Consider the following 25642-nt stretch of genomic DNA (forward strand, 5'->3'; position numbering starts at 1 on the left):
ACAATACACCGCTAAGGAGCCCGACCCGAGCGCTCACCCTCCTCCTCTTCCTCCTCCTCCTCCTCTTCCTCCTCCCCTCTCCTTCCTCGCCGCTTCCCCAGGCACTCTCCCGGCGGCGGCAGCTGCGCCGCCAAAGCCCCGGGCCCCAGCGGCCCCCCACCCCTCACTCTCGCGCTCCCACACTGCCTCCCCCCTCCCGGGGGGAAGGCCTTTTAATTTATTTATTCTGCTGGGACTTAGGTGGGGGGCTTGGCTGGCGGGGGAGGGGGTCTCCCCGAGCTCTACCTCCCGCGGCTGGGGTTACCCTCCGAGCCGCGGCCGCCGCGGCGTGCGCCTGGGGCCTCCAAAACTGTTTCCAAACTGCCAAAACCGGAGGTGGGCGCGTGGGGGCTCAGGGGAAAGGGCTGGGTTTTGGGGTGTGTGTGTGATTGTGTGTTTGGACGCTGGGAGCCGTGAGGGGCGGCAAGGAGGCTCCAAGACGAGTTGCAATCGAGGTATCTCGGCTCCGGCTTCCTCTTCTGCCCCGCGACCCCCTCCCCCCGGAGCGGAGCTGGGGAAGGGAAACCAGGATTTTAACCAAATTAGCATTCACATTCCTGGGAGGATGCAGCCCTTGCCTGGACCTGGGTGATAGAAGCTTCTTTCTGTTTTTATTTTTGGAGAGGAGCGCCCTGTAATTGTGAACACATGCTTCTCTCCCCGCACCCCCCCCTTCCTCCAGTCACCGACGAAGGAGAGAGTCCCCCTTTTTTGCATTTATCTTTCCTTCCCCTTTCTTTATTAAAGGTCCGGGAGTGGCGGCGGCCAATCAGCGCGCGGCTTCCATTTTGTGAGTTCAACTCCAAGGCTCCCGGGCTTCGCGAGGACGCGTTTGTAGCCCCCTCTGCCTCTCCTGTCGGGCGGCCGAGGCGAGAAAGTCGCCTCGCTGGGGCTTCGTGGTGGTGTATTTCACATTGGGGCTCTTTTCGGGGTTTGTAATTTGGCCGTGGGTAGGTAATTGGCTGGAGCAGGGCGGCAGGGTGCGGCAGCCAATCAGCGCGCGGCTTCTATAGGGCTTGAGTTATTAGACGCTGCTCTCAAAACATCCTTCATCAGACACCAAGGAGAGGCCAACAGATGAGGGGAGCCATTTTTCTGCAATGGAATTAAATGGCCAAGTGGGTTTTTCCTTTGTTGCAAATGGGGAATGTTTTTCCTTTGACTCCACCATCCAGTTCAGGACGCCTCAGTGTTGTGTTTAACATTTGTCAACAGGCTAAAGGACTCACAATTGGAAGAATGAAGAAGACTTTTTAAAAAGATCTGGATTTTTCCTTATGACTTGGAATCCATCTTTGTCTTGTATAACTAGGTCATAGCACACCATTAATGTCAGCAGTTAACAATTTTGAATTCCAAAAAACCTAAGTAAACGACATATTTAATTTTTTTCCTCTTTTTTTTTTCTTGGGTGGGTGGGGGGAGCTTGGAGCTGTCTTAATCTGTATTCTCTTGACTGAACAATAAATTTTTATATATATATAGTTTCCTCTATTAAACACTTAAACCTGGCCATCTTATTAACTCCTTCTGCTCTCTTTTTAACAAGGTAATGTTTTAAATGTATAGTTTTAGGACTAGCGAAATGGCAGCAACAAAAAATTGTAAGCAGTCGTTACTCTTTTAAGTTTTTTAAAAACCTTTTACATTGTAAGTACCCAGTCCATTCTGTCCTTACGCAGTGCAGTTTTCATTGTTAATGTTGCTGAGATGTCCTTAATTTTCTGAACCTTCATCTGCATGTATGTCTTTGTCGCTCTTGTCTAACATAAAACAGTTAAAATGCTTTTAGACGATTTTGCTTTTATACAGCTAGGGTTTTAGCTTTAAGCTTTTGAAAATGTTTATAGCAATAAATGCTAGTCAGCTTTCTTCCCAGTAACATGTACACTTTCTTTGAAAATCTATTTGAAGAAAAACATCTCTGTTTTTCTCGTCTTGGTAGGGGGGTGGGTGAGGGAAAGGAAGACCTCTTTGTGTAAAGAGACTAAAGCCGTCACAGGAAACTAGATTAAAACTGGAAAACAAGTCCTAGCTGGTTCGAGCCAAACACCATCGTTAACTCGGGGGTATTTTCTATGGTGGTTGGGATGGCCGGTGCGTCTTTTGCCTTTTGTTTGATTTGACTGTGTATTTTCGCCTTTTGTCTCTTAATGACGGTCACACCATTGCTATATCCAGAGCAGTAAACAGTCCTCAGCGAAGCCGCCTTTTGCCAACCCAACCCTGGAAAATTTGCAGAAGTGGAAGGAGCTGAAAATGCCATGAGAGTGTAACTTTAAAAAGGTAACAACAAAAAAGACACCACCACTACTCCAAATATTCCCAACTAAACAATCCCCCTAAAAGATATTTTTTACAATAACACCTCCAAAACCTCCGCCCAGCTTGATCTTCCAGACTCCATGGCACCGGGCTGAGCGGGTAAGTAAAAACAACAACAACAACAACAACAAAACTGCCTTTTACCCCTTCGAGGAAATGTTTTTTCGAGCAGGCCAAGGGCTGCAAATGTTTGGGAGCTGAGGGGAGAAGGTTTCAGGAGCTTCATGTTTGGCAGCCGGATCGGGAGGGGTGGGGGGTGGGGACGAGGAGGGCTCTTCAGACCCTTTTGCCCCTTCTGCCCCGGAGGCGAGAGGAAGGTCTCCCCAGCGACGTGGGGCATCCACGGAGCCGCCTGCGCTCGTCCTCCTCGCTTTTCTAGGTCTGAGCCTTGGGGGGAGAAGAAATTGAAGTGCTTTGGGGAATGGGGGCACAAAAGCCGAGGAAGCCTCTCCTTCCGGGCCTGGGGCCTCTTTCCCTTTTGGTTGTGGGGGTCTCGCCCTCCGAAGCCGGCTTTTCGGGGCTCCGGGGTGCGCCTGCGCTTCCTGAGCGAAAAAGGACAAAAGGCCGGCGTCCATGTTGGCACCATGACGCAGCATCTCTCTCGCCTGCAGCCCGAGCGCTGCCTGTGCTCCCGGCCGCGCTCGCTCCTCCCTCCCAAACACGAGTTTTATTTTCAGGTTCAGAGCAGAGCCGCCGGCTGGGCCGGGGCCGAGGCAGAGGCCGGGGCAGGAGCCAGGGCGGGACTGCGGGTGGCTAATGGCGGCCGCTTTCTTCCTTCCTCCCTCCTTTCCCGGTTGTCGTTGGGAGCCCGGAGCAGGCGGCGGCCCCTCGGCCGGGCCGGGTCCCGAGAGCCTGCAGGACACAGCACCCCGGGTCGAGGGGTGGTCACGGAGGCCGTTTTGGGGGCCGCGGGCCTGGGGGCGTCGCGCGCCGCGGCTTTCGCGCTCGCCTCTGCCGGGCGAGGCGGTCAGACGGGCGCCATTTCGCGCGCCGCCCGCGGCTCGGGCGGTGGCGGCCGCCGCGCGCCAGGCGGGAGGAGGGAAGGAGGCGGCGGGGCCGGGGTGGGGGGAGGGGAGGCCGCCGCGGCGCCGCCCGCGTTCCAGGCCTCCGCCTGCGGGGACGCCCCTGGCCCGGGGAAACCTCGACGAAGAGCGCGGGTTCCGCAGCCTCCTCGGACCCCGCTCCCGACCTGGGGGCCCCCGGAGGCACGAGGAGGCCGGCGCGGTCGCGGGGTCTTTTCTCTTCCCTCCCGCGCGGGAGCCAGTAGCAAAGGGCCACCGGGCCAGTCGGGGCCTCGAGGCCACCCCGTGACCCCGATCGGCTCCTCCAGAGGCCGCGGACTTCTTCCCCGCGGCCCGGCCCTGATCCCAGGCCGTCCCTGCTGCCCACCCCGAGCCTCGGCGCCCACGTCCGGCTTCCAACCGCCCTTTGATAGCCGAGCCCGAGGGGCGGGTGGGCCCCTTTTGTCCCCACTTGGGGCGTGAGGCCCTCACGCTGGCCACCGACGTCCCTAGGTGGCCGTCCAGGCACAGCCGGCGCTCTGCAAGGTGGGGTGGGGTTTGGGGCCTGGGAAAGCCGAGCGGGCCTGCCCCGGGATCCCCAGAGGCGGAGGGCTCTGGGGTAAACCCTCGCATCTCCGGCCCTTCCTGGGGGAGGGGATGCGGACGGGGCGGGCCTTTGGAAATGCAGATGAGCCGCCGCCTGCTGCTCGGCGCCCCGGCTGAACCTTAGTGATTCATCCACACCCCCCTCCTATTCATTCTGGAGTGAGGGCTGCCTTGGCAGCTGGGAAGGGGGGAGCGGCATTTGTAAGGCTCCCCTTCCCTCATGGAGACCGTATCCGGTTTGTGGCCATCGACGCCCTAAAACACCCTCCGATTTTTCCCCCCAGGATCATGACCGGAGAAGGGGCCCGGTACCCCCAGAGTGGACCGTCCTCCTTTGGACAGAAGCAGGCCTAGTTTGACAGTCCTCCTACTAAGGTAGGTGTGAGCCCTTTCCCAGCCTGCGAGAGAGATTTGGGGGGCTTTGGCCTGGAGCCCAGGGAGGGCGGGCACCCCAAACCTGCTAGTCTGGTTCTGCAGCCCTTCCCCCCCCCCAACAGATGTGTGGGACTGAAATCGGCTGCCTGCTGGGCCTGCTTGGTCCATCCATCCCCGCCTGTCAGCTTCCGTTGTCAGGAGTTTGGGGCGTGCAATTCTTTGCCATATTTAGCAGCATAGGAGAGGCTGCACTTGCATGTATTAGGTTGGCCCAAAAGTTAGTTCGGGTCTTTCCGTAAAATCTTACAAAAGCCCGAACGAACTTTTTGGCCAACCCAATATTTCCCAGTTGTGTGGTGGGTGGAGTGCCCTGGATGCCTCTTCTGAAAGACACAGGCAGCTGCCAGGAAACCGGGCCCGGCCCTGGCCCTCCCTTCCGGCCTCAGCTGGGAGCGTGTGGGGTGACTGTGTGAGCTGGCCTCTTCCCCTCTGATGTCTGGCTGCCAGGGAGGTGAAGAACAGAAAGACTTGAGATCTGGGCCAGCTTTCTTTAAGAAAGAGGTTTCTTGACTCTTCCCCTTCCAGGGAATTCCCACGATTCCACCTCACCCAGGCCCCCCACCACCACCAAAAACAAAAGAAAAGAAAAAGAAAAAGCTCTGTTTGTAGAACGGGAGAAACCCGGATTTGAAACCTGGCTAGCCATTTCACCTGCTGTGACCTTGCCTAAGCAGCACAGATCCTCAGCCCCAGTTTCACCATCTGCACAGATGGGTCAGTGATTGTCAGAGTTGAGTGTGCAGCCGAATCACACGGGTGGCTCATTAGAATCGACTCCGAGGCCCGGTCCTTGAGTTTCTCATTCAGTAGGTGGGGCCTGAGAGCTTGCATTTCTAACAAGTTCCCAGGTGATGCTGATGCTGCCGTGTGGAGACATTTTGAGAACCTTTGGGCCAGGTAACACCTGGGGTGTTGTGAGGATCCAAGCATGTGCTCTTGGAACCCCGAACTATTTCTTGGTGCGGAGGTGTCGCTTCGTAGAGATGGCAGCTCTCTCCTTATTCTCCTTACGCTAGCTGACAGCATGCAGTTTCCCATTCTCTTTAGCTCCAGGAAGCTCCGCAGCTGGAGACAGTGCGGCTCTTGATCTCTGACCCCTCCCCCATGTGATCTTTAGTTTGTGATTACTTTGATGAGCCATTTGGGTCCAGGTGCTGCTGATTGCGCCGCCTCCCCCGTTCGGGCCCAGGCTTGACTTCCGGGTCTAATAGGCTCTGCTCACTTTTATCCCATTCTTCAGCTTGGGGGCTGGAGTGAGGACTGGGGGAGCCGTAGGGCTTGACCCAGAGGTTTTGCCCAGAGGTTTTGTTGGGGGCGTGTTGGTGCTTAATCGAGGGAGGCTCTAAGGCAGGCAGCTGTGGGTTTGACTCTCCCCTGTGCTAGTTGACCTTGGGCGAGTCTCCTGTGTAAAGTGATGATAATGAAGCCTGCAGTAAAGGGTGGAGGGCGGATTAAGTGCGATTAAGGGGGCCGGCCTCACAGGCTTCACACCAGTTGGCCCCTCTTCGGAGGTGGCTGCGGGGGGTGGGGCTGGGCTGTCCGAGAGCTCCTCCCCCACCAGCCCACCTCGTAGCACGTGGCAGAGTCTCAGGGCAAAGGGGAAGGCTGACATTCTGCAGGCTGGGAGCCAGCTCCATTTTTACTCCAGCGTGTGAGTTGGGATGGTGGCCTTTTCTCAAGTCCACAGGCTGTTGTTCCATGATGGGTCATGGTTTGGGGGGTTCCCCCCACCCGGAGAGTAACGTGACTCACCCAAGGTCAGGAGGTCACCACCGGCAGTCAGGATGAGATTTCAGGTGTCTTCCAGCCCAGCACCTGTGTGCATGGCACCCCCTCGCCCCAGCTGCTGGGTTATTCTGGGCTCCTGCCAGTGCTAGCTGTCTGCTGGCGTCACCGCCTGGGAGCTGGGAAAGCTATTTGGTTGAAAGTAACCAGCGTGGTACTCTTAGGTCCTTCTGGCTGCCATGCCTTGGCGCCATGAGGGTCTCCAGATAAGCTGGATTTGGTCCATGCTGTCTTTTGCTGGGGGGCAAGGGGTGCAGCCGACCACACCTGGCAGCAGACTCCCTTCCCCCTACCCAGGGTGAGCACTTTGTAAAAGTTGGCGAGGCTCACATTATTAGTATCATACGAGCCTTTCCCTCCTTCCACAGTCTGCCCCAATCTGGCGGTTTAAATTCGGCTCTGCCATTGATGAGTTCATTCAACTCCCTGGATTCTCAGGTGACCTTTCTGCCCCCTGAGGGTGTCCTGCATCCCTTCTGATAGAGCCCTTGGGGCTCCACGGGGCTGGGGTCTTTACCTCCCGTGGTCGTTGGATAGTTAAATAATTGATTTAAACCTTTCCCTCCCAGCAGCAGCTTGGAGGGTTACAGCCAGTTCCTCCACTCCCGCCCTGGGACCAATTAGGGAACAATGAGGCGCTCCACTGTGGTCCGGGTGTGATTCTTGGAAGGGAGAGGGGTCCCGATGACCTGAAAGGATCGTACCCCTCCCCGCTCCCTTTTTTCACCCCCTCTTTCTAATTTCTTTGTCTGGCACGCCAGTACCTCCTAGGTGAAGGGAGGGGCGGGGCAGCCTATCAGTCCTCAGACTGGTTCCTCTGCCGAGAGCGTGGCTCCACCCACCGGTCACCCAGCAAGCTCGGGGCGGGGCTGCTCCTGGCGCCCAGCCGGTGGAGCCTGCCTGGAGAGGGCCACGCCAGCGGAAGGGCGGCTGGAGGTGGCCGGACCTGCCTTCCTACTGGATGCCAGGGGCCCGCCCCTTACGGCCCGTTGGGCGAGAGCCGAGGCGTGGAGTACGACTTTTGGACCCCCTGGGTGGAAACTGAACCTCTGCCTGGACTGTGGAGATGGGCACCCCGCCATCTCAGAGGCCGCCTGGGTCCAGTGCTGTCTCCATCTGGCCAGTGACCTCGATGAGTTCCTACCCCTTCAGGAGTCGTGGTCTCCCCTGTGAACCAGGAGGAGGAGGTTGGCAGACAACCTTTGACCTGTCTCTGAGTCTGGCTTTGTGGGTGGAGGTAGCTCTTTGTACTCTGGTGGTGACTCCCCTGAGCCCACCACCAGATGTTGAGCCTGGAGAGAGTCCTGGGACAGGGATAGACAGCCTTGATCCCCAGGCTGTGCTGGGCCACCTCCCATCCCTGGGGCCCCAGAGGATGGTCAGTTACTTCTGTCTCACGTGGGGTGGATGATCCCTCAGGTGTGTAGTGACCTCCCAGAGTATGCTGAGGCACCAGGGAAGTGGAAGCCATTAGCATTGTCGTTAACGTCCCTGTCCTGACCTGTGCTGGCCAGACCTTGCCCTGACAAGACAGAAGTGGATCTGGCCCTATTTCTCTCTTGTGGTCAGTTGGCCTCACTAGATCCCAGGCCTAGATGTGAGCACAAATCAGTTCAGCCCCGCAGATGCCACCTGCCAGCTCCCCTAGGCTTCTGTGTCTCAACAGCTTTGTGGCAAGAACCAGTTTAAAGAATTGTTTCTTACCCTCCTAAATCTCTCCAGGAATTCCTGGTGAATAGAAGAATGGCATGGGTCCTCGGAACATTTTGCAGGTAAGGGAGTAGGGCTCCCCGGGCCTGTGGGTGTTCCCAGTGCCTCAGCTGGCCTGCCCTGGCACAGCACCTCCAAGGAAGCTCCGAGCAGCTGGCCTGGCTGCTGGGTATTTTTAGCTACAGATCCAGCCCCTACACCACCACTGGAGCCAGGTCCAAATCAAACACGCTCCAGGCCGGGTGGGGCTGGGGCTCTGTGCCAGCCTCTCAGCCAGGCAGGGGTGGGTGGGCAGGCTAGGGCCAGTGTCAGCTGTCCTGCCCGGACCTGGGCCGGCCTGGGAAGACCTGCTTTCGTGTAAGTCATTTTTTCTGTTATAAGTTGAAATCCATTAGTTAGACAGAAAAGGTGGAATCCGAGGTCTCAGGATTTTGAGGAAAAGTCAAGTGCCCTCTCCCTACGGGCTGGAGCAGTTCCCACAGTTTGCTCAGAATGGGCAAACTCTTAAGTGAGTTCTCTCAAGGCCCTTCCCAGATGAGGTAGTCTTACTCTCCCAGTCACTTCCTGAGCTTCAGGGTATCTGATGTGAGGTCAGGCCTGTGCCTGGCTCAAAGGTAAGTGGTCCTCCCCTCCCTCAAAGCCCTCTTCCATCCTCCCTCTCCCTGAGTGATGGCTTCCTCCCCCTCCTCTCCTGCCAGCCCCAGGCTGCCACTGTGTAGAGATGGCCCCAGCTCTGTCCTCACCAGCCAATCACAGCTCCCCCTTGGTCACCGGAAAGAGCTTTGGCTGGGCTCCTCTGTTCAGAGCCTCTGTCTGACACCCATCTTGAGCCTGATAGCCAGGCCACTGTGATCTAACCCTCACCACCTTGACAACCATGTCTGGCCTCCCTCCTCATGCCCCAGCCACTGCCAAACCTGATGGGGTTTCCAGCCACCATGCATTTACTCAGGCTGGATACCCATCCTACTTCCACTGGACCTTCCTGCCAGCACTGCCAAGCTTAGTTCATGTGTTGCCTAGCTCTCAACTTCCTCTGAACCCCACAGGGGCTCCGGTGTCTGAATTGTTCTCGTCTCGCAGACTTCTTTAGACTGCTTTCCCCAGGACTGAGTTCCTCAAAGGCAGGAACACAATTGCCTCTCAATAAACGTGTGCTGCAAAGAAGGAATGAATGAATTGCTGTAAATTTGTCTAGGGGTGCTTGACCCAGCAGATTCCCTCTGGCCCGGTGACAGAGTAGGGCTTTCCGCTTAAGAACCTGGAGCTGGGTCTTCTCTTCCCAGATCTGGGCTCTTTGGGGGCTTCCTGGGGCAGTCTCTGCTGCCATCTGGTGGTCAGATTATGCATTGCATTCTCTGAAAACGTTGACCTGGCATTTATGGTGCCAGGTTGACGATTTCCTTTCCTAAGTAAAGTTTACCTGATCCTTGCTGAGTACCTGAAAGTGGGGAATCTTCTGGGTGGGGTGAGGGCAAGAAGATCCTGAATCCTGCCAGCCCTTCTCTGAGGAAACTGTCAGATGTCCTTCCCCAGCTGGGAAAGATTCTGCTCTCTCACCTAGCCATGTCCCAGTGCCTGCCTGGTACATGCCTGATCCTGGGGGTCCCTCTGCCACTCCTGACCACTGGCCTGGTTTGTGCAAAAGACAGTCCAAGGGAGGGAAGGGGTGGGAGGCAGGGGTGGTTTCGCCCAGACGCCCTGATAGTACCTGGCCAGAGTGAATGCTCAGTAAATAGCAGTTTGGGTCCGGGGGTTGAGGAGAAAGCTTGGGATGAAGGATATGTGGCTGCTGGCTGGAGAACACAAATTTCATGGTGGGAGCAGGGTTATCAGTCTCCAAAGTGGACGGAAGGGGGCCCAGCTGATCTCAACTAGATTTACCCTGACCTTCCCCTTCCCCTTCTCGACGGCGTCTTGCTTGGTTCCCACGCCTCTGGGCCTTGTTAGAAAGAGGTTCCCGCCCGCTTGGTTTGGGGCCAACCCTCGAAAGGGTTCTGGGGCCACTCACCTGTTACCAAAGTTGCCGCGCCGAGGCCATCGCCCGGCAGAGGGCGCCAGACCTCCACCTTTGGGAGGTGGGGTGATAGGTAAGCGGAACCGCTATTCCCCAACCCACACACAGGCTCACTCCTATAGGGCCAGACCACGTGGGCAGACAGGACCCCTATGCCAGGATCTTTCTTGGAACCACCGACGCTACCTTCTGGGGGGAAACAGGTCAGAGTGGACTTCCCCGAGGCCACATAGTTGGGGCGGGACGAAGCTGGGGGGCTTTTCCCAGAGCTTGAGACCAAGGCTTCGCGAACCCGAGGGCTGGGGGGCAGTCCGCCAATCAAAGAGACCCTGCCCGATGGAGGAGGCCGAGTCGGCCAATCAGAGGGTCCCTGCCTGAAGACAGAGACTGCCAATCAAGGGTGCCAGGCGGGAAGGGGCGGAAACTATCAGATCTTGCTGGTTGGGGTGTGGGGGGCGCCGTGACTCGCAGGAGAGATGGGAGCTGCGCTTGCCGCTAAGCACTCCGTTTCTCAGTTGCCTCAGTTTCCCTGGGAATGAGAGGTGAAGACTCTGGGCCGAGAGCCTAGCAGGAAGGAAATAGTCTGGGAGGTCGACTCGGCTGGCTGCCTGGCGGAGGAGGTGCCGTCTCCGGGGGCGGGGCTTCTCTTAGCCCCGCCCTAGGGGCCAGCCCGCGCCCCGCCCGCCCCGGATCAATCAACCATAGCGCTCTCCTCAGGGCGCCGCCGCCAGTGCTACCTGCTCCCGGCTATGGACAAGCCTGGGGCCCCAGCCCCGACTGCCGCCCCGGGCCCCGGCAAGAAGGAGCTGAAAATCGTGATTGTGGGCGACGGCGGCTGCGGCAAGACTTCGCTGCTCATGGTGTACAGCCAGGGGTCCTTCCCCGAGGTGAGGCCCGCCGGGGGGCTGGAGGCAGGCTGGGGGCGAGGGAGACGGGCTTGGGACCACTGGGGGTGAGGGACAGACCTCAGCCTGCGCCCCGAACCCGGACCCCAGGTCCCTGGCGTCCTGCGCACGGAGAGGCGGCCGTCACCCCGGGGCGCCCCCTCGGGAATTCCAGAGCCCAGCAGAGTGAGGGGGGCTGAGCCGGATGGGGTGAAGGTGGGGGTGGGGATCCAGTCGGACCCTGGGTCCCCGCCGCACCCCTTAAGAACCAACCCTGCCCGTTCTCCGACAGCACTACGCCCCATCCGTGTTCGAGAAGTACACGGCCAGCGTGACCGTGGGCAGCAAGGAGGTGACCCTGAACTTATACGACACCGCCGGTGAGTGCGTCTGCGCGGCGAGGGTCCTAGGGTCCGCCAGGAGCGTTTCCCCTGAGGGGCATCCCCCGCCGGGCATCCCCGCCCGCCCTTCTGCCTCTCCCGGGGCCCTGACATCCCGTCACTCCTGGAGGCTGCGGAGGGGCGCTGGCTGGGAACCGGTTGACCACCGCCTGACTGGGTGGTGCTGGAGGCCGACAGAGTCACCCCATCTGTAAAAGGAGGGTATTTGGAAGGGGTGAGTTCCTGAGCCACCCTCTTAGCGCTGATGTTCTGAGGGCTCAGGGGTTCCTTCCTCTCCTATGGTTCTAGAAAACCGTGGGCTTTGCTTCTGCTTATCATGGTTCTAGGATTTCTGTTACATGCTGTGGTCTCTCAGGGTTCCGTGGGCTGCAGATTTGAGTCCCCTGGTGCTAGGGTTCAGTGGGCTGCATTTCTGGGTCCTATGTTCTAGAATACTTTGGGCTATAGATCAGAGCCTGTGACTCCAGGATTCTGTGGCCAACAGTCCTGAGGCTCTAGGGCCCTAGAGCTACACATTCTGAGTCCCATGTTTCTGGAATTCCATGGACTATGGTGCATGACTCTGAATTCTATGGTCTATAATTTTGAGCCTGTGGTTCTAGGATTCTGTGGCTACAGTTCTGTTTCTTCCTGGCACTCAAGAAGGAACAGAGCTCTAGGGAATGTAGGTCCAAAATAAGGTTCTCTCGGCCACCTGCAGCTCCTAAGGCAAGTGTATTTATGCTAATTGCGTCACAGTCATCAGCGTTCCTATTGTTGAGGGATAGGTGGAGGAGCACAGCCAACGGGAGGATTTGGGTAACACTGCTGGTACTGGTACCCTTGGGGAGCTTCCATCCTGCCCTGATGCCCCTCTGGGCTGAATCGACTTTGGGGAGCAAAGGTCAGGATCCCAGCTGGGGCCTCACCCAGCCTCTGTGACTCAGTGTTTAGTAATTTGCAGGGAACTATGTCATCAGGTGTCCCTTCCCCTGTCGGCCAAGCCTTGTATGTATGAGGTGAAGTCTTCCAGCTTGTCTTGGATAGGGCCAAAATCCAAGACCACCCCCTCCTGCCCTCCGCTCCATAAGGCTGCCAGTAACATCTCTCATTCCACCCTGGAGAGGTTCAGGAAAGGGCCTCTCCCAGCCCCAGGCCCCTCCTTCATTCCTGACTTTGCCATATGGGTGTGTCCCCCCTATAGTGGCCTCTAAGGGCCCTCTCTTGTTGGATGAGGGCCCTGCAGGGCTGCCCCCAGAACAGGGCCATGCCTCCAGCCCCCTGAACTGGGAAAGCCAATGGTGTCTGAGGAATTCCCAAGGGCGTGGCCACAAGAGCAGTAAAAATCGTGGTGTGTCTGGGACACTTTCAGTTTCACATGTTTCCTGTCCGGGACCCAGGTGGGGGCAGGTTCATTAACCCCACTTTGTGGGTGGAGTGCTGGTGGGGCAGGGAGAGTCAGAGGGAAGATTTCACTCTCTTCCTTCCTCTGCCCTCAGGGCTTCACCGCAGCCTCCCTCATCGGACCCAGAGTAAGGATCACTTCTGGTCTTTTTGGCCTCACCCAGAGAAAGATGCTCAAAGAACTTATCAGCGTAGATTGTCCTGTAGAGGTTCTGGAAAGCTTCTACTTGGTATAAGGAATGATTTTCACTAAGAGTTACTGTGGGAGGGATGGGGAGAGCTCCTTCCCAAATCACCAGAAGCAGTGACCACTCAGGGCAATGATTACCTGTCCACAACTTCCTGCCACATGCTTTGGAGTCAGACCTGGGCTTTGATGCTGGCTCCCCTGGCTGCGTGTCAGTGGGGACACCTAGGCCTCAGTTTCCTTCTCTGTAATCAAGGCTAAAATAGTTGTGAGGATTACATCAAATTCATGTGACATGCAGCCCTTAGTGCAGGGCCTGGCTTTTGCAAAGGGCTCACTGTCATTGTGATTTTTTAACCTCCTGCCATTCGGGCCCAGGCCCCAGCCCAAGCCTATTCTTTTGAACCCGCTGCCTGCAGAGCTCTGTGTCGGCCCCCACCCCCTGCTTTCCCAGCAGGACTGTTCCAGGCGGCAGAAAAGCAGAGCTGGGGTTTGAACCTCTCAGTGGCATCCCTGGGGGAGTAGACTGGCCTCACAGTCAGCAGGACGGCCCAGGAGAGATATTCTGGGGGGAAGAGACGTGGCTGTCCCCTCAAGGGTGTCCCGCTGTGACTTGGGAAGCCCCACTGTCAGGAGGAGCATGAAGGAAAGCCTGGGTCATTTCTCTTCCACACGCCAGTGCCCAGCGTGGTGCTTGTCCTAGAGCGAGGCTTGTGGAATGCATGAATGAAAAAGAAACCTGGGTGCAGAGACACCCCTGGAGAAGGTCCTTTGTGATAAAGGTGATGAGATTTGTCTCTCTCTCTGGTGGACAGATATCCGAAGAAAGTGGCAGAAAGAATGGCCAGGTGATCAACTAGAAAAAGATAGAGACAGGGTGAAGGGAGTGGCCCAGGTAGAGATGAGTAATGGTGGTTTTATTTATTTATTTATCTGTTTATTTATTTATTTATGGCTGCGTTGGGTCTTCGTTGCTGTGTGTGGGCTTTCTCTAGTTGCGGCGAGCAGGGGCTACTCTTCGTTGCGGTGCGTGGGCTTCTCACTGCGGTGGCTTCTCCTGTTTTGGAGCACGGGCTCTAGGCGTGCAGGCTTCAGTACTTGTGGCTCGCGGGCTCAGTAGTTGTGGCTCACGGGCTCTAGAGTGCAGGCTCAGTAGTTATGGTGCACGGGCTTAGTTGCTCCGCGGCATGTGGGATCTTCCCGGACCAGGGCTCGAACCCATGTCCCCTGTACTGGCAGGCAGATTCTTAACCACTGCGCCACCAGGGAAGCCCCAAGTCTAGTAAAGGTTATGGTAGAAGATTCTCGAACCTGATGGGCTAGACCCTATGGTGGGAGGTGGGGGGCAGGGGAGCGAGCATCTTTCCAGCCAACCAGTGGTGCTCAGAGCTGTGGGATGGGGTGGCCCACCCCGAGAGGCTGAATTTCTCCACACCCAGGACCTCAGCCACAGGGGTCCGTGTGGGAGGAGAGCCTGGCTACTTGTCTCCGTCCTGCGGAAGCAGTTACAGACACCACTGCGGCGGGAGGGTGGATGGAGGGGTGACGGAGCTCTCAGTGCGCAAAGGTGAAGGGGGCGGGCGCTGTGAGCACCCATTGCCCTAGCAGCTCATCTGCCTGCCCAGACACCCTGAGAGGCAGGAAGCTGCGGTGAAGTCTGAAGTTTCCTGGGCAGAGAGAGGGGAGGTGGGGGCGAGGTGGGATGTTAAGACACCAACCAGAGACAGAGCTATCTGGGCTTTGGGGTGGGGCGTCACAGGACTGGCTGGAGTTGCCCCAGGAGGTGGGGAGCTGTGGTCCCCTTCCCAGCCAGAGATGGGAACAGTAGGAAAAGTGGGGCGCAAAGAAGTCGCTGAGACAGGAATCACGGACAAGAGGGGTGCCTAGGAGCCAGGAGCCCTGGAGGCGGGGGAGCTGACGCTGTGGGTCTATGGCGCATGCGTGGTCTGAGCTCCAGACCGCGGTTAGGAGACACAGGTGGGCGGGCCCCAGTAGCACTAGTAAAAGTGGGTTCCTCTTCTGGCAGCTTCCCCTTCTCACGCTGCCTGCACCCCTCCCTCCCCTGACCAACACCCCGGCCAGAGATGGGAACCACGTGCCCTGTAGATGTCCTCTGGCAGATTTGGGGACCACTGTGGCCCAATGACACCCTCTCCTCAACCCGGCACCAGGTCTTAGAGACCATGCCCCCGGGAAGATGACTGTCATGGCAGAGCTTCCCACAAAGGAAATAACGCTCGCGTGAGCCTCACTTCCTCAGGCCCTGCGGCACCGCCAGCTTCAGGAAGATGGGCAGCTTCCGGGGGAGCTGTGGCTCAGAAGACCTTTCCTCTCCAGAAGCAAATGTGTCCTTTTGCACATAACCCGGGGGGCTTTTTTTTTTTTTTTTTTTTTGCGTTATGTGGGCCTCTCACTGTCGTGGCCTCTCTCGTTGCGGAGCACAGGCTCCGGACGTGCTGGCTTAGCGGCCATGGCTTATGGGCCCAGCCGCTCTGCGGCATGTGGGATCTTCCCGGACCGGGGCACAAACCCGTGTCCCCTGCATCGGCAGGTGGACTCTCAACCACTGCGCCACCAGGGGAGCCCTCGGGGGGCTTTTTTAACCTCTCAAGCCCATCTGCAGAGGCCAGAGTGGGACCCCTGTTCGCCTCTGGGCAGATGACTTTGCCCCCTTTAAGCCTTGGCATCACTGTGGGTAAATGGGGAGGGTAATTGTATCACCTAGTGGATGGGAGGCCTCCTAGAGCTCGTGGGTCCCAAGATCTGCGGTTAGAATCCCCCACCCAGGTCCCCATTCAGTTTCTATTTCAATAGTAACCACAGGCCCACACCTTTGCCCAGCATTGCTCAGCCTACAAGTCCTTTACTTCCAATATCAAGGGCAGGGTTATCACCCCCTTTTTCAGATAAGGAAACTGAGGCCCAGAGAGGGAAGGTGCCAAGATCATGGAAAATGAGTCTGAGTGGAGCTTGGCTCTCCTGACTCATAGGGGTGGGGTGTCCAGGACACTCCACTCCTCCCAAGGAGCCATGAGGTCGACAGCACCCAGAAGTCCATAGTCTGCAGGCCTGGTCCCTATGTGGAGGCTCACACTGAACTCCTGGGGAAAGCTGAGCCAGGCACAGTCAAGTCAAGAAGACAACTGGGGGCTTCCCTGATGGCGCAGTGGTTGAGAGTCCGCCTGCCGATGCAGGGGACACAGGTTCGTGCCCCGGTCCGGGAAGATCCCACATGCCGCGGAGCGGCTGGGCCCGTGAGCCATGGCCACTGAGCCTGCGCGTCGAGAGCCTGTGCTCCGCAACGGGAGAGGCCACAACCGTGAGAGGCCCGCGTACCGCAAAAAAAAAAAGAAGACAACTGGGAAGAGGTGGTGGGATCTGGGCTGGCTACCCATCCTCTCCCAGAGTCCCTTCCTCTCAAGATCCCCTTGTTGGCAGCCTTTCCTCACTGGGTCAGGGTTGGGGCTTGTAGAGTGAGGACAGCTCCCTATCCTCTGGGGTGGATTGAGAGAGAAGCACCCCAGTAGTTCTACCTATGGTCTTCTGTCCTTTATGAAGCTTCCCTTTGGCTGTGTGACGTTGGGCAAGTCACTTCACCTCTCTGTGCTTCAGTTTCTGCATCTGTAAATTGGTGATAACAATAGCAGTAGTGGGAATTCCCTGGCGGTCCAGTGGTTAGGACTCCGCGCTTTCACAGGCAAGGGCCTGGGTTCAATCCCTGATCGGGGAACTAAAATCCCACAAGCTGCATGACTCGACAAAAACAAAACAAAACAAAACAAAAACAGTAGCCAGTAGTGAGGAATCATAGTGAGGAGTGATGAGTCTATGCAGGTAAAGGGCTTTGAATGGGGCCTGGCACGTGATGAGCGAGAGCACTGCCGATAAATATTGTTGATACTAATCATTTTTACTATTGTTATCGAGGCTCACCTGCTCCTCACATATGCATTTCACAGATGAGGAAACTGAGGTCCAGAGATTAATTCCCAATTAGGAAGGCTTCCCGGGAGGATTGGAGCTTTTACAGCGTCTGGGCAGGAAACTGGCCTTGGAGCTGGGAACTGCGTTGGTGCTTCAGCTCACAGGGAGCCTGTCAGTGACCTTGAAACCTGCAGCCCCACCCCCAGCCACGTGGGCTCCTAACAGGAAGAACTTGCCCGCCCAGCCTCCCGGGGGGGTGTGGGGGGGTGACTGCTTAAATTAACACGGGTGGGACTTCCCTGGCGGTCCAGTGGTTAGGAATACGCGCTTCCATTTCAGGGGGCACGCGTTCGATCCCTGGTCGGAGAACTAAGATCCCGCGCGCTGCGAGGTGCGGCCAACAACAACAAAAAAATTATCAGGTGATGGAAGTGAAATGCCCTTGCAAACCTGAAAGCCATGGAGATTATTATTCCACTTTATTCACCGGCTCATTTGTTTGTTCGTTCATTCCCCAAATGTTTATAGAGCCTGTCTGTGCGCCAGGTGATCTAACAGTGAGCAGTACAGAGATGGCCTGTCCTCAGGGTCTTAAGTGCTCATGAGGGACATCTCCCCCCACAAAAAAAAAACAACTGTGATGTCAGGTAGTGATACTTGCTAGGAAGAAAAATAAAGCCATAGTTGGTCATGGGACAGACTGCAAAGGAGGCTCTTGTTTCAGAGCAGTCTGGAAAGTTCTCTTGGAAGAGGTGACATTTCTGCAGAGACCTGAAGGAAAGGAGGGAGTGAGCCATGCTATTACCTGGGAAGAGCCTTCTAGAAGAGGGAACAGCAAGGGAGAGGCCCTGAGCCAGGAGCAGGCTTGGTCTGACTTCCTCATTCAACCCACTGCAGTCTGACTCCGCCCTCATCAAGCTTGCTGCAGTCAGCACAGGCCCTAATTGCGAAGCCCAGTGGCATGTCTCAGCCCTCGTCTCTGCTGCGTCTGACAAGAGATGAACAACTTCTCAACCACCCACCAGCCAATAGTGACTGGACACCTACCCCGTGCCAGGAATGATTTTTAGACAGACACGACCCTGCCCTCAGGGTGCTTACAGTCTCCCGGGAGACAGGCGGTAAACAAATAAATGTGTGAGTACAGGCTGTGGATGGACTTTGCATGGTGAGGGAAGGCCTGAGGAATCAGCCGGGCAAGATGGGAGGAGACGTCAGAACACCGTAGCCCCATTTTACAACTGCTTGTCTTCTCCTGCCGTGTTTCTAAAAGGGAATCAGAGCGTATGTGAGGCCAGAATTCTGAGCCGCATCATTACATCGTAGAGGCCCAGAACCTGTTTTAGCACACTACAGAGCAGAATAGAGCGTTGCCGCGTATCAGCAGAAGGAACGCTGGCCTTGGACTTGAATGAATGTGGAGTCAGGCCTGGCTCTGATTCGGTGACCTCAGAGGGGTCACTTCACGTCTCATGTTTCTTTATATGTAAATGGGAGTATTCATAAGATCCCTGACTAGCACATCAGGCAGGTGGTTGTTGTCAAGGTTTCCTTTTTTTGGCTGCGTTGGGTCTTTGCTGTTCTTTTTCTTTTCATGGGTCTTCGTTGCTGCACGCGGGCTTCCTCTAGTTGCGGCGAGCGGAGGCTACTCTTCATTGCGGTTTGCAGGCTTCTCACTGCGGTGGCTTCTCGTTGCAGAGCACAGGCTCTAGGCACGTGGACGTCAGTAGTTGTGGCTCGCGGGCTCAGTAGTTGTGCCTTGCGGGCTCTAGAGCGCAGGCTCAGCAGTTGTGGCGCATGGGCTTAGCTGCTCCGCGGCACGTGGGATCTTCCTGGACCAGGGCTCGAACCCGTGTCCCCTGCATTGGCAGGCGGATTCTTAACCACTGCGCCACCAGGGAAGTCCCTGTAAAGGTTTCTTAATCATTTATAGCCAAAGGCACTCTAAAAAGTGTGATGGGAGTTCCCCAGTGGCCTAATGGCTAGGATTCTGGGCTTTCTCTGCCAAGGGCCCAGGTTCAATTCCTGGCTGGGGAACCAAGATCCCAAGGCCGCGCGGTCGCCAAAAAAAAAAGGGTGACGTATAAGGTGGCATTACCAGTAAGTAGTAGAGAGAAGGCAATTATCTTGAAAAAGGAAATACTGTGGATGGTCAGTCTGAATGTTTAAAAATAAAATGCTAGGAAGGAAATGGGGGAAAAAATGAGGGAAAAGCATTCCAGGTGTGGCACAAGAGCTTGATAGGTTTGAGAAACAGCAAGGAGGCCGCCTTGGTTGTACTGCAGCGAGTGAGTGGGGCAGGAGGAAGGGGGATGAAGTCGAGACTGGTGGGCAGCAGGGTCATGTGGACCACTGGGAGAGGCTTGGATTCTCTGCAAAGGGCAGTAGGGAGCCACTGAAGGTGTTTCAGTTGAGGGGAGAGGGGTGTGATTTTACTTGTGTTACCATCCATCCAGCTGCCAGGTGGGTAATGGATTGAGGGGCAGCAGGAGACCAGGGAGGAGGTGGCACAGAAGACTGACGGTGGCTTGGATGAGGATGGTGCCATGCCATCCAGTAGAACTTTCTGCAATGATGGAGATGTTCCGCACCCGCACTGCCCATTACGGTAGCCACTAGCCCCGTGGGGCAGTTAATTACTTGAAATGTAGCCAATGCAACGGAGAACCTGAATTTTTAATGTTAATTAACTCAAATAGCCACATGGGGCTAGTGGCTACCCTATCAGAAAGATGTGGACAAAGGTCAGGAGAGGGGACATGTATGGGAAGGGGAGATGGGCTGGAAGAGCACGCTGGGCCGGTTTCCCACCATCTTACAAGGATCTCTCCAGCTTTCTGGTAATGAGGGCAGGAGGGCCTGAGTCTGCCGGGCCCTGACTACCCCTCACCCCTTCTCCAGTGTTGAGGGAACTTTGGCTGAGTGACAGCACAGACAGTCCTCCCGGCCCAGCCATCATTAGATCTGGGTTCCCAGTCACTGCACACCATCAGGTATCCCTGGGCTGAGGAGGGCCAGTGGGAAAGGAGATGGCGGCCGTGTCCTGTCATCAGCAGGGGTCTGGGAGCAGGATGTGTCCTGTTTGTGCTCTTGGAAGAGGCTGCTTGTCCTGAGAGGCCTTTGGCACGGAGGGATCAGAGGACAGGTGCAAGGTGGCACCTCCCTGGCACCCACAGGCTAGAGGAAGGGGCAGGAATTCCTGGGCTCTGAGTTCTGTGTTCCCTGGAAGGTAGTCACCGCCTGGGTCTTTCTGCAGAGGTGGCCAGGGGTCGCCATAGGGCCTGAAAGACTCTCAGTTCTCACTGTGGTAGTTTTAAACAAAAAATAGGTCATGACAACCACGTGCAGTGTGTGATCCCGGGCCTGCTTCTGAACTAGGGAAAAAAATACTACAGGACATTATTGGTGAAATCTGAATACAGCTTATGGATTGGATTAGAAGAGTACAATGTCAGTGTTGGTTTCTGAGTTTCATACTTGCCCTGAGTAGGTGAGAGGACGTCCTTGTTCTTAGAAAAACTGCATAGGAACTCTCCCCTGGGGGGGGTGGGGGCGGGGGAGCCGAAGGTCTGCAGTTCCTTCTCACGTGGTTCAAAGTGTATATATACAGATAAAGCAAGTGGGCAAAACGTAGGGCCTCGGTGAATCTGAGTAAGGGAGTTCTGTGCTCTCTGTTGTAATTTTTCTGTAAGTTTGAAATTGTCAATATAAAAAATTACTAAAAAAGTTTTTTTTTTAAACCAACCGTCGCCCAAGCCCAGCCTTGTGTTCTGATTCAGGTGGTGCTGGGAGGGACCGAGTGTCAGAAGTTGTCAGTTCTTCCTGGTGAGTCTGGTATGCAGAGGGGTTGACAGCCACTGTGCCGAGTGGACCTGGATGGGCGCACGGTCTGTCACCTCTAGCACCCCCCCCCCTCCTCCTAGTGTTGGCAGGAATGGCAGGAGGAGCTAAACCAGAGGCCATGCACCTCTCAGCCGGGGCAGGGGGTGGGGGGCGCACTCCACGGTTGACTGCAGTGTCCTGGGCCTACCCAACCCCACTGGTCTGAAACTTCAGGGAGGGGAGGCTTCACTTCGGATTTGGCTTCAGAGTCTGCACTATTAACCTGAGCACCAGGGATAAGGATGGGAGGGAGGGGTGATCATCACTGGCATGATTACTAGCAGTTTTTCCAGCACTTACCCTGCAGTCAGGCCCATCTCTGATCACTGCATGGCTATTTTTTTTTAATATTTATTTATTTGGTTGAGATGGGTCTTAGTTGCAGCAGGCAGGCTCAGTTGCAGAACGTGGGCTCCTTCGTTGTGGCACGTGAACTCTTAGTTGCGGCATACACGTGGGATCTAGTTCCCTGACTAGGGATCGAACCTGGGCCCCCTGCATTGGGAGCGTGGAGTCTTATCCAGTGTGTCACCAGGGAAGTCCCTGCATGGCTTTTATCTCGTGTAGGACTGTGGGCTGCCACCTCTGTTTTACAGACGGGAAACCGAGGCCTAGAGTCTCTTGCCCAGGAGACCCCCAACCCCTCGTGCATCGGAGCCCAGACAGGGGACTCAGGTAGAGAAGTAAGTGGTACCTCCCTGACCTCCACCTGCTGTCTGGTTTCAGGGCAGGAAGATTATGACCGGCTGCGGCCCCTGTCCTACCAGAACACCCAGCTCGTGCTCATCTGCTATGACGTCATGAACCCCACCAGCTATGACAACGTTCTCATCAAGGTAAGGCCCCTCTCCCAGCCCGCCTGCCTCTGGAGGAGGGGCTATGGACGGGGCCCCAGCCCTGATGCCCGCCCTCTCCTTCCACAGTGGTTCCCGGAGGTCACCCACTTCTGCCGTGGGATCCCTATGGTGCTCATTGGCTGCAAGACAGACCTGAGGAAAGACAAGGAGCAGCTGCGCAAGCTCCGGGCGGCCCAGTTGGAGCCCATCACCTACACGCAGGTGGGCCAGGGGCCCCTCCCCCGCCCCGCTCCGCTGCACCCCATCGCCAGGAGCCCAGGACACAGCCATGGCCAGAGAGCCTCCCAGGTCTTTGGCCTCTGCATTTGGTGTGCCTTAGCAGCCTTTCGGGAGCTGAAGCCAGCAGGATTCTAAAAATAATGATTTTCTTTTTTTTGCCGCCCCGAGCAGCTTGCAGGACCTTAGTTCCCTGACCAGGGATTGAACCCAGAGCCACGGCAGTGAAATCACCGAGTCCTAACCACTGGACTGCCAGGGTTAAGAATAATAACTTTTAGATATTAATAATGATAGGCCACTTGCCTGAGCACTTTACATTACTTACCTCATTTAATTCTTATAACCTTGAGGCAGGTACTATTAGCGCCCTCCATGTTACAGAGGAGAGATGGAGACTCAGGTTAAGTAGCTTGCCCAGGGTCACACAGCTAACCTGAAGTGGAGCCAAGATCCCATCCCAGTCACTCTGGCCCCAGAGCCTGAGCCCTTAACCACCACCCTGTCCCATCCCCAGAGGCCTGGAAGGGCAGGCCCGCGTTGGAAAGCAGGGTTCCTTTCATGAGCCTGACCAAACCCTGCGGCCTTCTGGGTAAGGCATGGCAGAATAAAAGGAACACGAAGGAAAACTAATGAAGTTTAATAAAAAGGAACAGGCATTAATAAATTTGTGTTAGAAATACTGTTTTTACTCTTAATAGCCAGCTCAGTTGCCCGAACTGTGCTTTCGGGAAGAGCAGGGGAGAGAAGCACGTAGGAAGCCCTTTTGTCGTGAGGCCTTCAACTCTCCTCACAGGCCTGGCAGACACAACACACCACCCCAGTTCTCGGCTGAAGTCAGCCCCCGTCTCTGCCTGAGTTCGGGGGAAGCGTGGGCAGGAGGCCAGGACAGAGCTCCCAGCAGCTACAGCCCATAGGCCACACCACACTGGCCTTCATGGTCCATCCGCACACACTGGGAGAGTGCTGGCCCTGGGGTGAAGCGTCCCCACCCCGAGGCCTCTGCCCCCAGCAAGCCCCCAAATCTGTGAGGGGTCTCACAGGAGACCGCAAGCTCCAGGCCCCTCGTCTAATCGCGGCCCCTCCCCCCACCAGGGCCAGAGCGCCTGCGAGCAGATCCAAGCCGCCCTCTACCTGGAATGTTCTGCCAAGTTTCGGGAGAACGTGGAGGACGTCTTCCGAGAGGCCGCCAAAGTTGCCCTCAGTGCTCTGAAGAAAGCACAGCGGCAGAAACAACACCGCCTGTGCCTGCTGCTTTGACACCTCCCGGCGGGGCCCACGGCCCTCACGATAGAACTGAGAGGACCCAGGTCCCCAGCTCCAGACTACTCCCCGGATCCTGCACCCTCCCCAGCTCTCCAAGGGCACTCGGAGTCGGGCGTCTCCAGGGCCTGGTGTCTGGAGCCTGTGGCCAGGCTCTTGGAACATTCTGGAACTCTCTCCTTTCCCAGCTGGGGCTCTGACCACGAGCTCCCCTCCAGCCTGCTTGGTAGTGGTGAGCGAGGGTGCTGGACTCAGTCCCTCTGTACCCTGGAACTAGCTTTTGTCCCCAGGACTCAGGAGTGCCCTCATCACTACCAACCCCCAGCTGTGTGTCCCCTTCTGCACACCCAATAGGTCCTCAAAGCCTGTGCTTGAGATGAGAAATGACGTCTGGTATGAGGATAAATGTGGACTTGGCCGCGTTCCACACGGCCCCCAAGCCTGCTCTCCCCAGTCACCCGCCTCCCTGGTTTCCTGAGATAGGCACGGCTGCATCCTCCAGCTTCTTGCTTCCTCCCCGCAGGAACTCAGGCACCAGGATGGGACCGAGGCCTATCACAAGAACACAGGCCCCAGCCCCAAACGTGGGGGGCCGGCACCAGCCCCCTCCCTCCTCCCTTCCAAACAGAGGACTTAAGTCTCAGCCCTCGGCTTGGCCGCCATCTTTCCAGAGCTGGACGCACATGAGGCAGAGAAGAACCTCTCTCAAAAAGCAAAAAGTATTCTCTGGTTGATCCATGTGACCCTCGCTCAGTGTCTCCTCACCTGCAACCCCTCCGCTCGCCACTACTTGCCAGAAACCCGAGATAAAAAGTGACATCAGCTCCGAGTGATCTTGGGCAAGTCAGGTCTCTCTACAGACTGTCTGCAGAAGGACGGCACTGGCTCATTTAAATAGTCATCGAGCTCCCGTCTCTCACAGCCTCCAATTCTGCCAAGATGTGGAGATCTGGAACCAAGGCCATCCTGGCCTCCTGCGAGAACAGACTTGATTAACCCCCAGTGCAGATTCACTGAACCTCCTAGAAGGTCTGGGGTCAGGGGCCCAAGAGTTTTGAAACAAGTGCCCCAGGTGATTCTGATGCCCCGGAGATTGAGAGCTGGTGGCTCCTGAGTAAGCCCAGGGATCAGCGTTACCTAAGATGAGATAATGGCTTGAGGTGGTCCTGCCATCCCCGGTATCTCCTGCCTCGGCCCCCTCCCTTGCCCAGTGCTTCAGCCCCCACTAGGCCTGAGAAAGAGACTTCTGAAGTCTACCCCACCCCACCTAGGTTCCCCAAGGCCCTGCCACGCCCTGGGGAATCAAGAGAGCATTCGGTCCAAGGCTCCGTGGACAAATGATGGTCTTGGACAGAGGTCCACAAACCACAGTCTGTGGGCCAAATCTTTATTTTTGTAAATAAAGTTTTAGTGAAAAACAGCCACGCCCATTCGTTTCCGCGTTGGCTGCTTCTGCCCTCCAGTTGCAGACTAGACTAGAGTGAGAGACCATCTGGCCCTCAAAGCCTAAAATGTTTGCCATCTGGCTCTTCACAGAAAAAGTCCACCAACTCCTAGTCTAGGGCAAACCCAAGTGCCTAAGGGGCCAGATGGGAGACCCAAATGAGTGAAGTAGGGCAGGGATGAAAGGGAGTGGTGGGGCCTGTGGCAAATTAGAAAGCAAGCACCCCACCCTAGACAAGGCAGCTCAGCCCAGCCAGATGCTGCTCTGTGGGAATGTTTCTAGATCTTTCCATTTCTCTAGGGAAAGTGGAAATCTGGATTTTTATGTGGCATCTTACTGGGGGGAGGGGAGGGGAGGGGAAGTTTCATACTTTAAAAGTTTAATCCCCTTTGACACCCAGAGCATGATTAGGGACACCATCTATGTACTCTGGTCGACAGGGATTTCTAAGTAAGTCGTTAAGGACGGCTGAGGCCCATATGAGGAGAAGACGCAGAAAATGCAGCCAAACTGTTCGCTTCTTCACCCTCCCCACAGATACAGAACCTAACGTGAGGTGACCAACAGACCTGCCCTGGCCTCTAGAGTGTGGCCGCCGCCTCGAAGTGAGCCCCACGTTCCAGAAGCTCTGAGGTGAAGGGAGGAAGCCTGAGCGTGGGTGACCTCCACGCTGGCTTACGTCCCAACCAGCGCCTAGGGGCTTGACCCCACGCCCTGAGTGCTCACGGAGAGAATCTGGGAAGGTGGGCTGAGGGGTGGGAGTCATGAAGCCCACAAAAGTGGACCCAAACTTTGAGAGGAAAAAAAAAAAAAAAAAAAAACCCCTCACACCAGCCAGACGATGCAGGGGCGCCCTCTGGTGGTGACCCTCAGAAAACCCTCCCGCCTCAGGCCAAGCCCTGGGCCTGTGGGAGGCAGGGCCACCTGGCGGCCAGCAGGCTGCAGACTCAGGAAGCACAAAGAGTACGAGGCACAAAGAGACGGACAGCGGTTCTCCGAGAACCTGAACACCCGCGCGGCGGGCGCGCGGAGGCCGGGAGCTTACAGCAGAAGCGGTGCCCCAGGGAGGGAGGCTCCCTGGGACACGGAAGGGCTTCCTTCCACCCGCCTGGGACTCAGTAAGTAGCAGGTCAGCGGAAACCCAACCCCAGCGAGGCACGTCCGAAGCCCAACCTGAGGGGCTCAAACGACAGGATGGGGGACAGAGGGGGACCCTGAGGCTAAGCCTCCCCCACCCCCCAGGAAGACTGACGCAGTCTCGCGGAGAGCAGCGGGGTAAGAGG

General features: G+C 56.5%; 2 protein-coding genes across 7 annotated transcripts; both read left to right on the plus strand.

Moving 5' to 3' along the window:
• Nucleotides 1-34: 34 nt before the first annotated feature.
• On the plus strand, nucleotides 35-9072 carry LOC149747544 (uncharacterized). 4 transcript variants are annotated; one of them, XM_089894446.1, is made up of 4 exons: nucleotides 35-375; nucleotides 787-829; nucleotides 2221-3911; nucleotides 4256-9072. In XM_089894446.1, the coding sequence occupies exon 3, from the start codon at nucleotides 2589-2591 to the stop codon at nucleotides 3846-3848; it is 1260 nt and encodes a 419-aa protein (XP_089750572.1). In that variant the 5' UTR covers nucleotides 35-375; nucleotides 787-829; nucleotides 2221-2588; the 3' UTR covers nucleotides 3849-3911; nucleotides 4256-9072. The 4 variants fall into 4 exon arrangements, with proteins under 4 accessions (XP_089750572.1, XP_089750573.1, XP_089750571.1 ...); XM_089894447.1 differs by lacking the exon at nucleotides 35-375 and adding an exon at nucleotides 382-494; XM_089894445.1 differs by lacking the exons at nucleotides 35-375; nucleotides 787-829 and adding an exon at nucleotides 841-1407.
• RHOF (ras homolog family member F, filopodia associated) lies at nucleotides 3923-24335 on the plus strand. 3 transcript variants are annotated; one of them, XR_016387476.1, is made up of 7 exons: nucleotides 3923-4346; nucleotides 7914-7963; nucleotides 10041-10121; nucleotides 10636-10805; nucleotides 11095-11182; nucleotides 17595-17834; nucleotides 21306-21400. XR_016387476.1 is itself a non-coding variant. In XM_022598125.3 (6 exons), exons 2-6 carry the CDS (start codon nucleotides 10668-10670, stop codon nucleotides 22910-22912), a joined length of 636 nt encoding a protein of 211 aa, XP_022453833.1. In that variant the 5' UTR covers nucleotides 3923-4346; nucleotides 10636-10667; the 3' UTR covers nucleotides 22913-24335. The 3 variants fall into 3 exon arrangements, 2 of the variants coding, with proteins under 2 accessions (XP_022453833.1, XP_089750579.1); XM_022598125.3 differs by lacking the exons at nucleotides 7914-7963; nucleotides 10041-10121; nucleotides 17595-17834 and adding exons at nucleotides 21503-21637; nucleotides 22748-24335 and having other exon boundaries at nucleotides 21306-21415; XM_089894453.1 differs by lacking the exons at nucleotides 3923-4346; nucleotides 7914-7963; nucleotides 17595-17834 and adding exons at nucleotides 21503-21637; nucleotides 22748-24335 and having other exon boundaries at nucleotides 10047-10121; nucleotides 21306-21415.
• Nucleotides 24336-25642: the final 1307 nt, after the last annotated feature.

This window comes from Delphinapterus leucas, chromosome 14 (assembly GCF_059928025.1).
Source record: "Delphinapterus leucas isolate spDelLeu-1000000601 "Yukka" chromosome 14, BTC_Dleu_Yukka2, whole genome shotgun sequence".
Classification (NCBI taxonomy): Eukaryota; Metazoa; Chordata; class Mammalia; order Artiodactyla; family Monodontidae; genus Delphinapterus; species Delphinapterus leucas.

Excerpts from the sequence above, each read along its gene's own strand:
- LOC149747544 (XM_089894446.1), top strand. The coding sequence starts at position 2,589 with ATGTTTGGCAGCCGGATCGGGAGGGGTGGGGGGTGGGGACGAGGAGGG.
- RHOF (XM_022598125.3), top strand. The coding sequence starts at position 10,668 with ATGGACAAGCCTGGGGCCCCAGCCCCGACTGCCGCCCCGGGCCCCGGC. Across the intron at positions 10,806-11,094 it reads GCCAGGGGTCCTTCCCCGAG|CACTACGCCCCATCCGTGTT; the intron begins GTGAGGCCCGCC and ends GTTCTCCGACAG. Across the intron at positions 21,638-22,747 it reads AGCCCATCACCTACACGCAG|GGCCAGAGCGCCTGCGAGCA; the intron begins GTGGGCCAGGGG and ends TCCCCCCACCAG.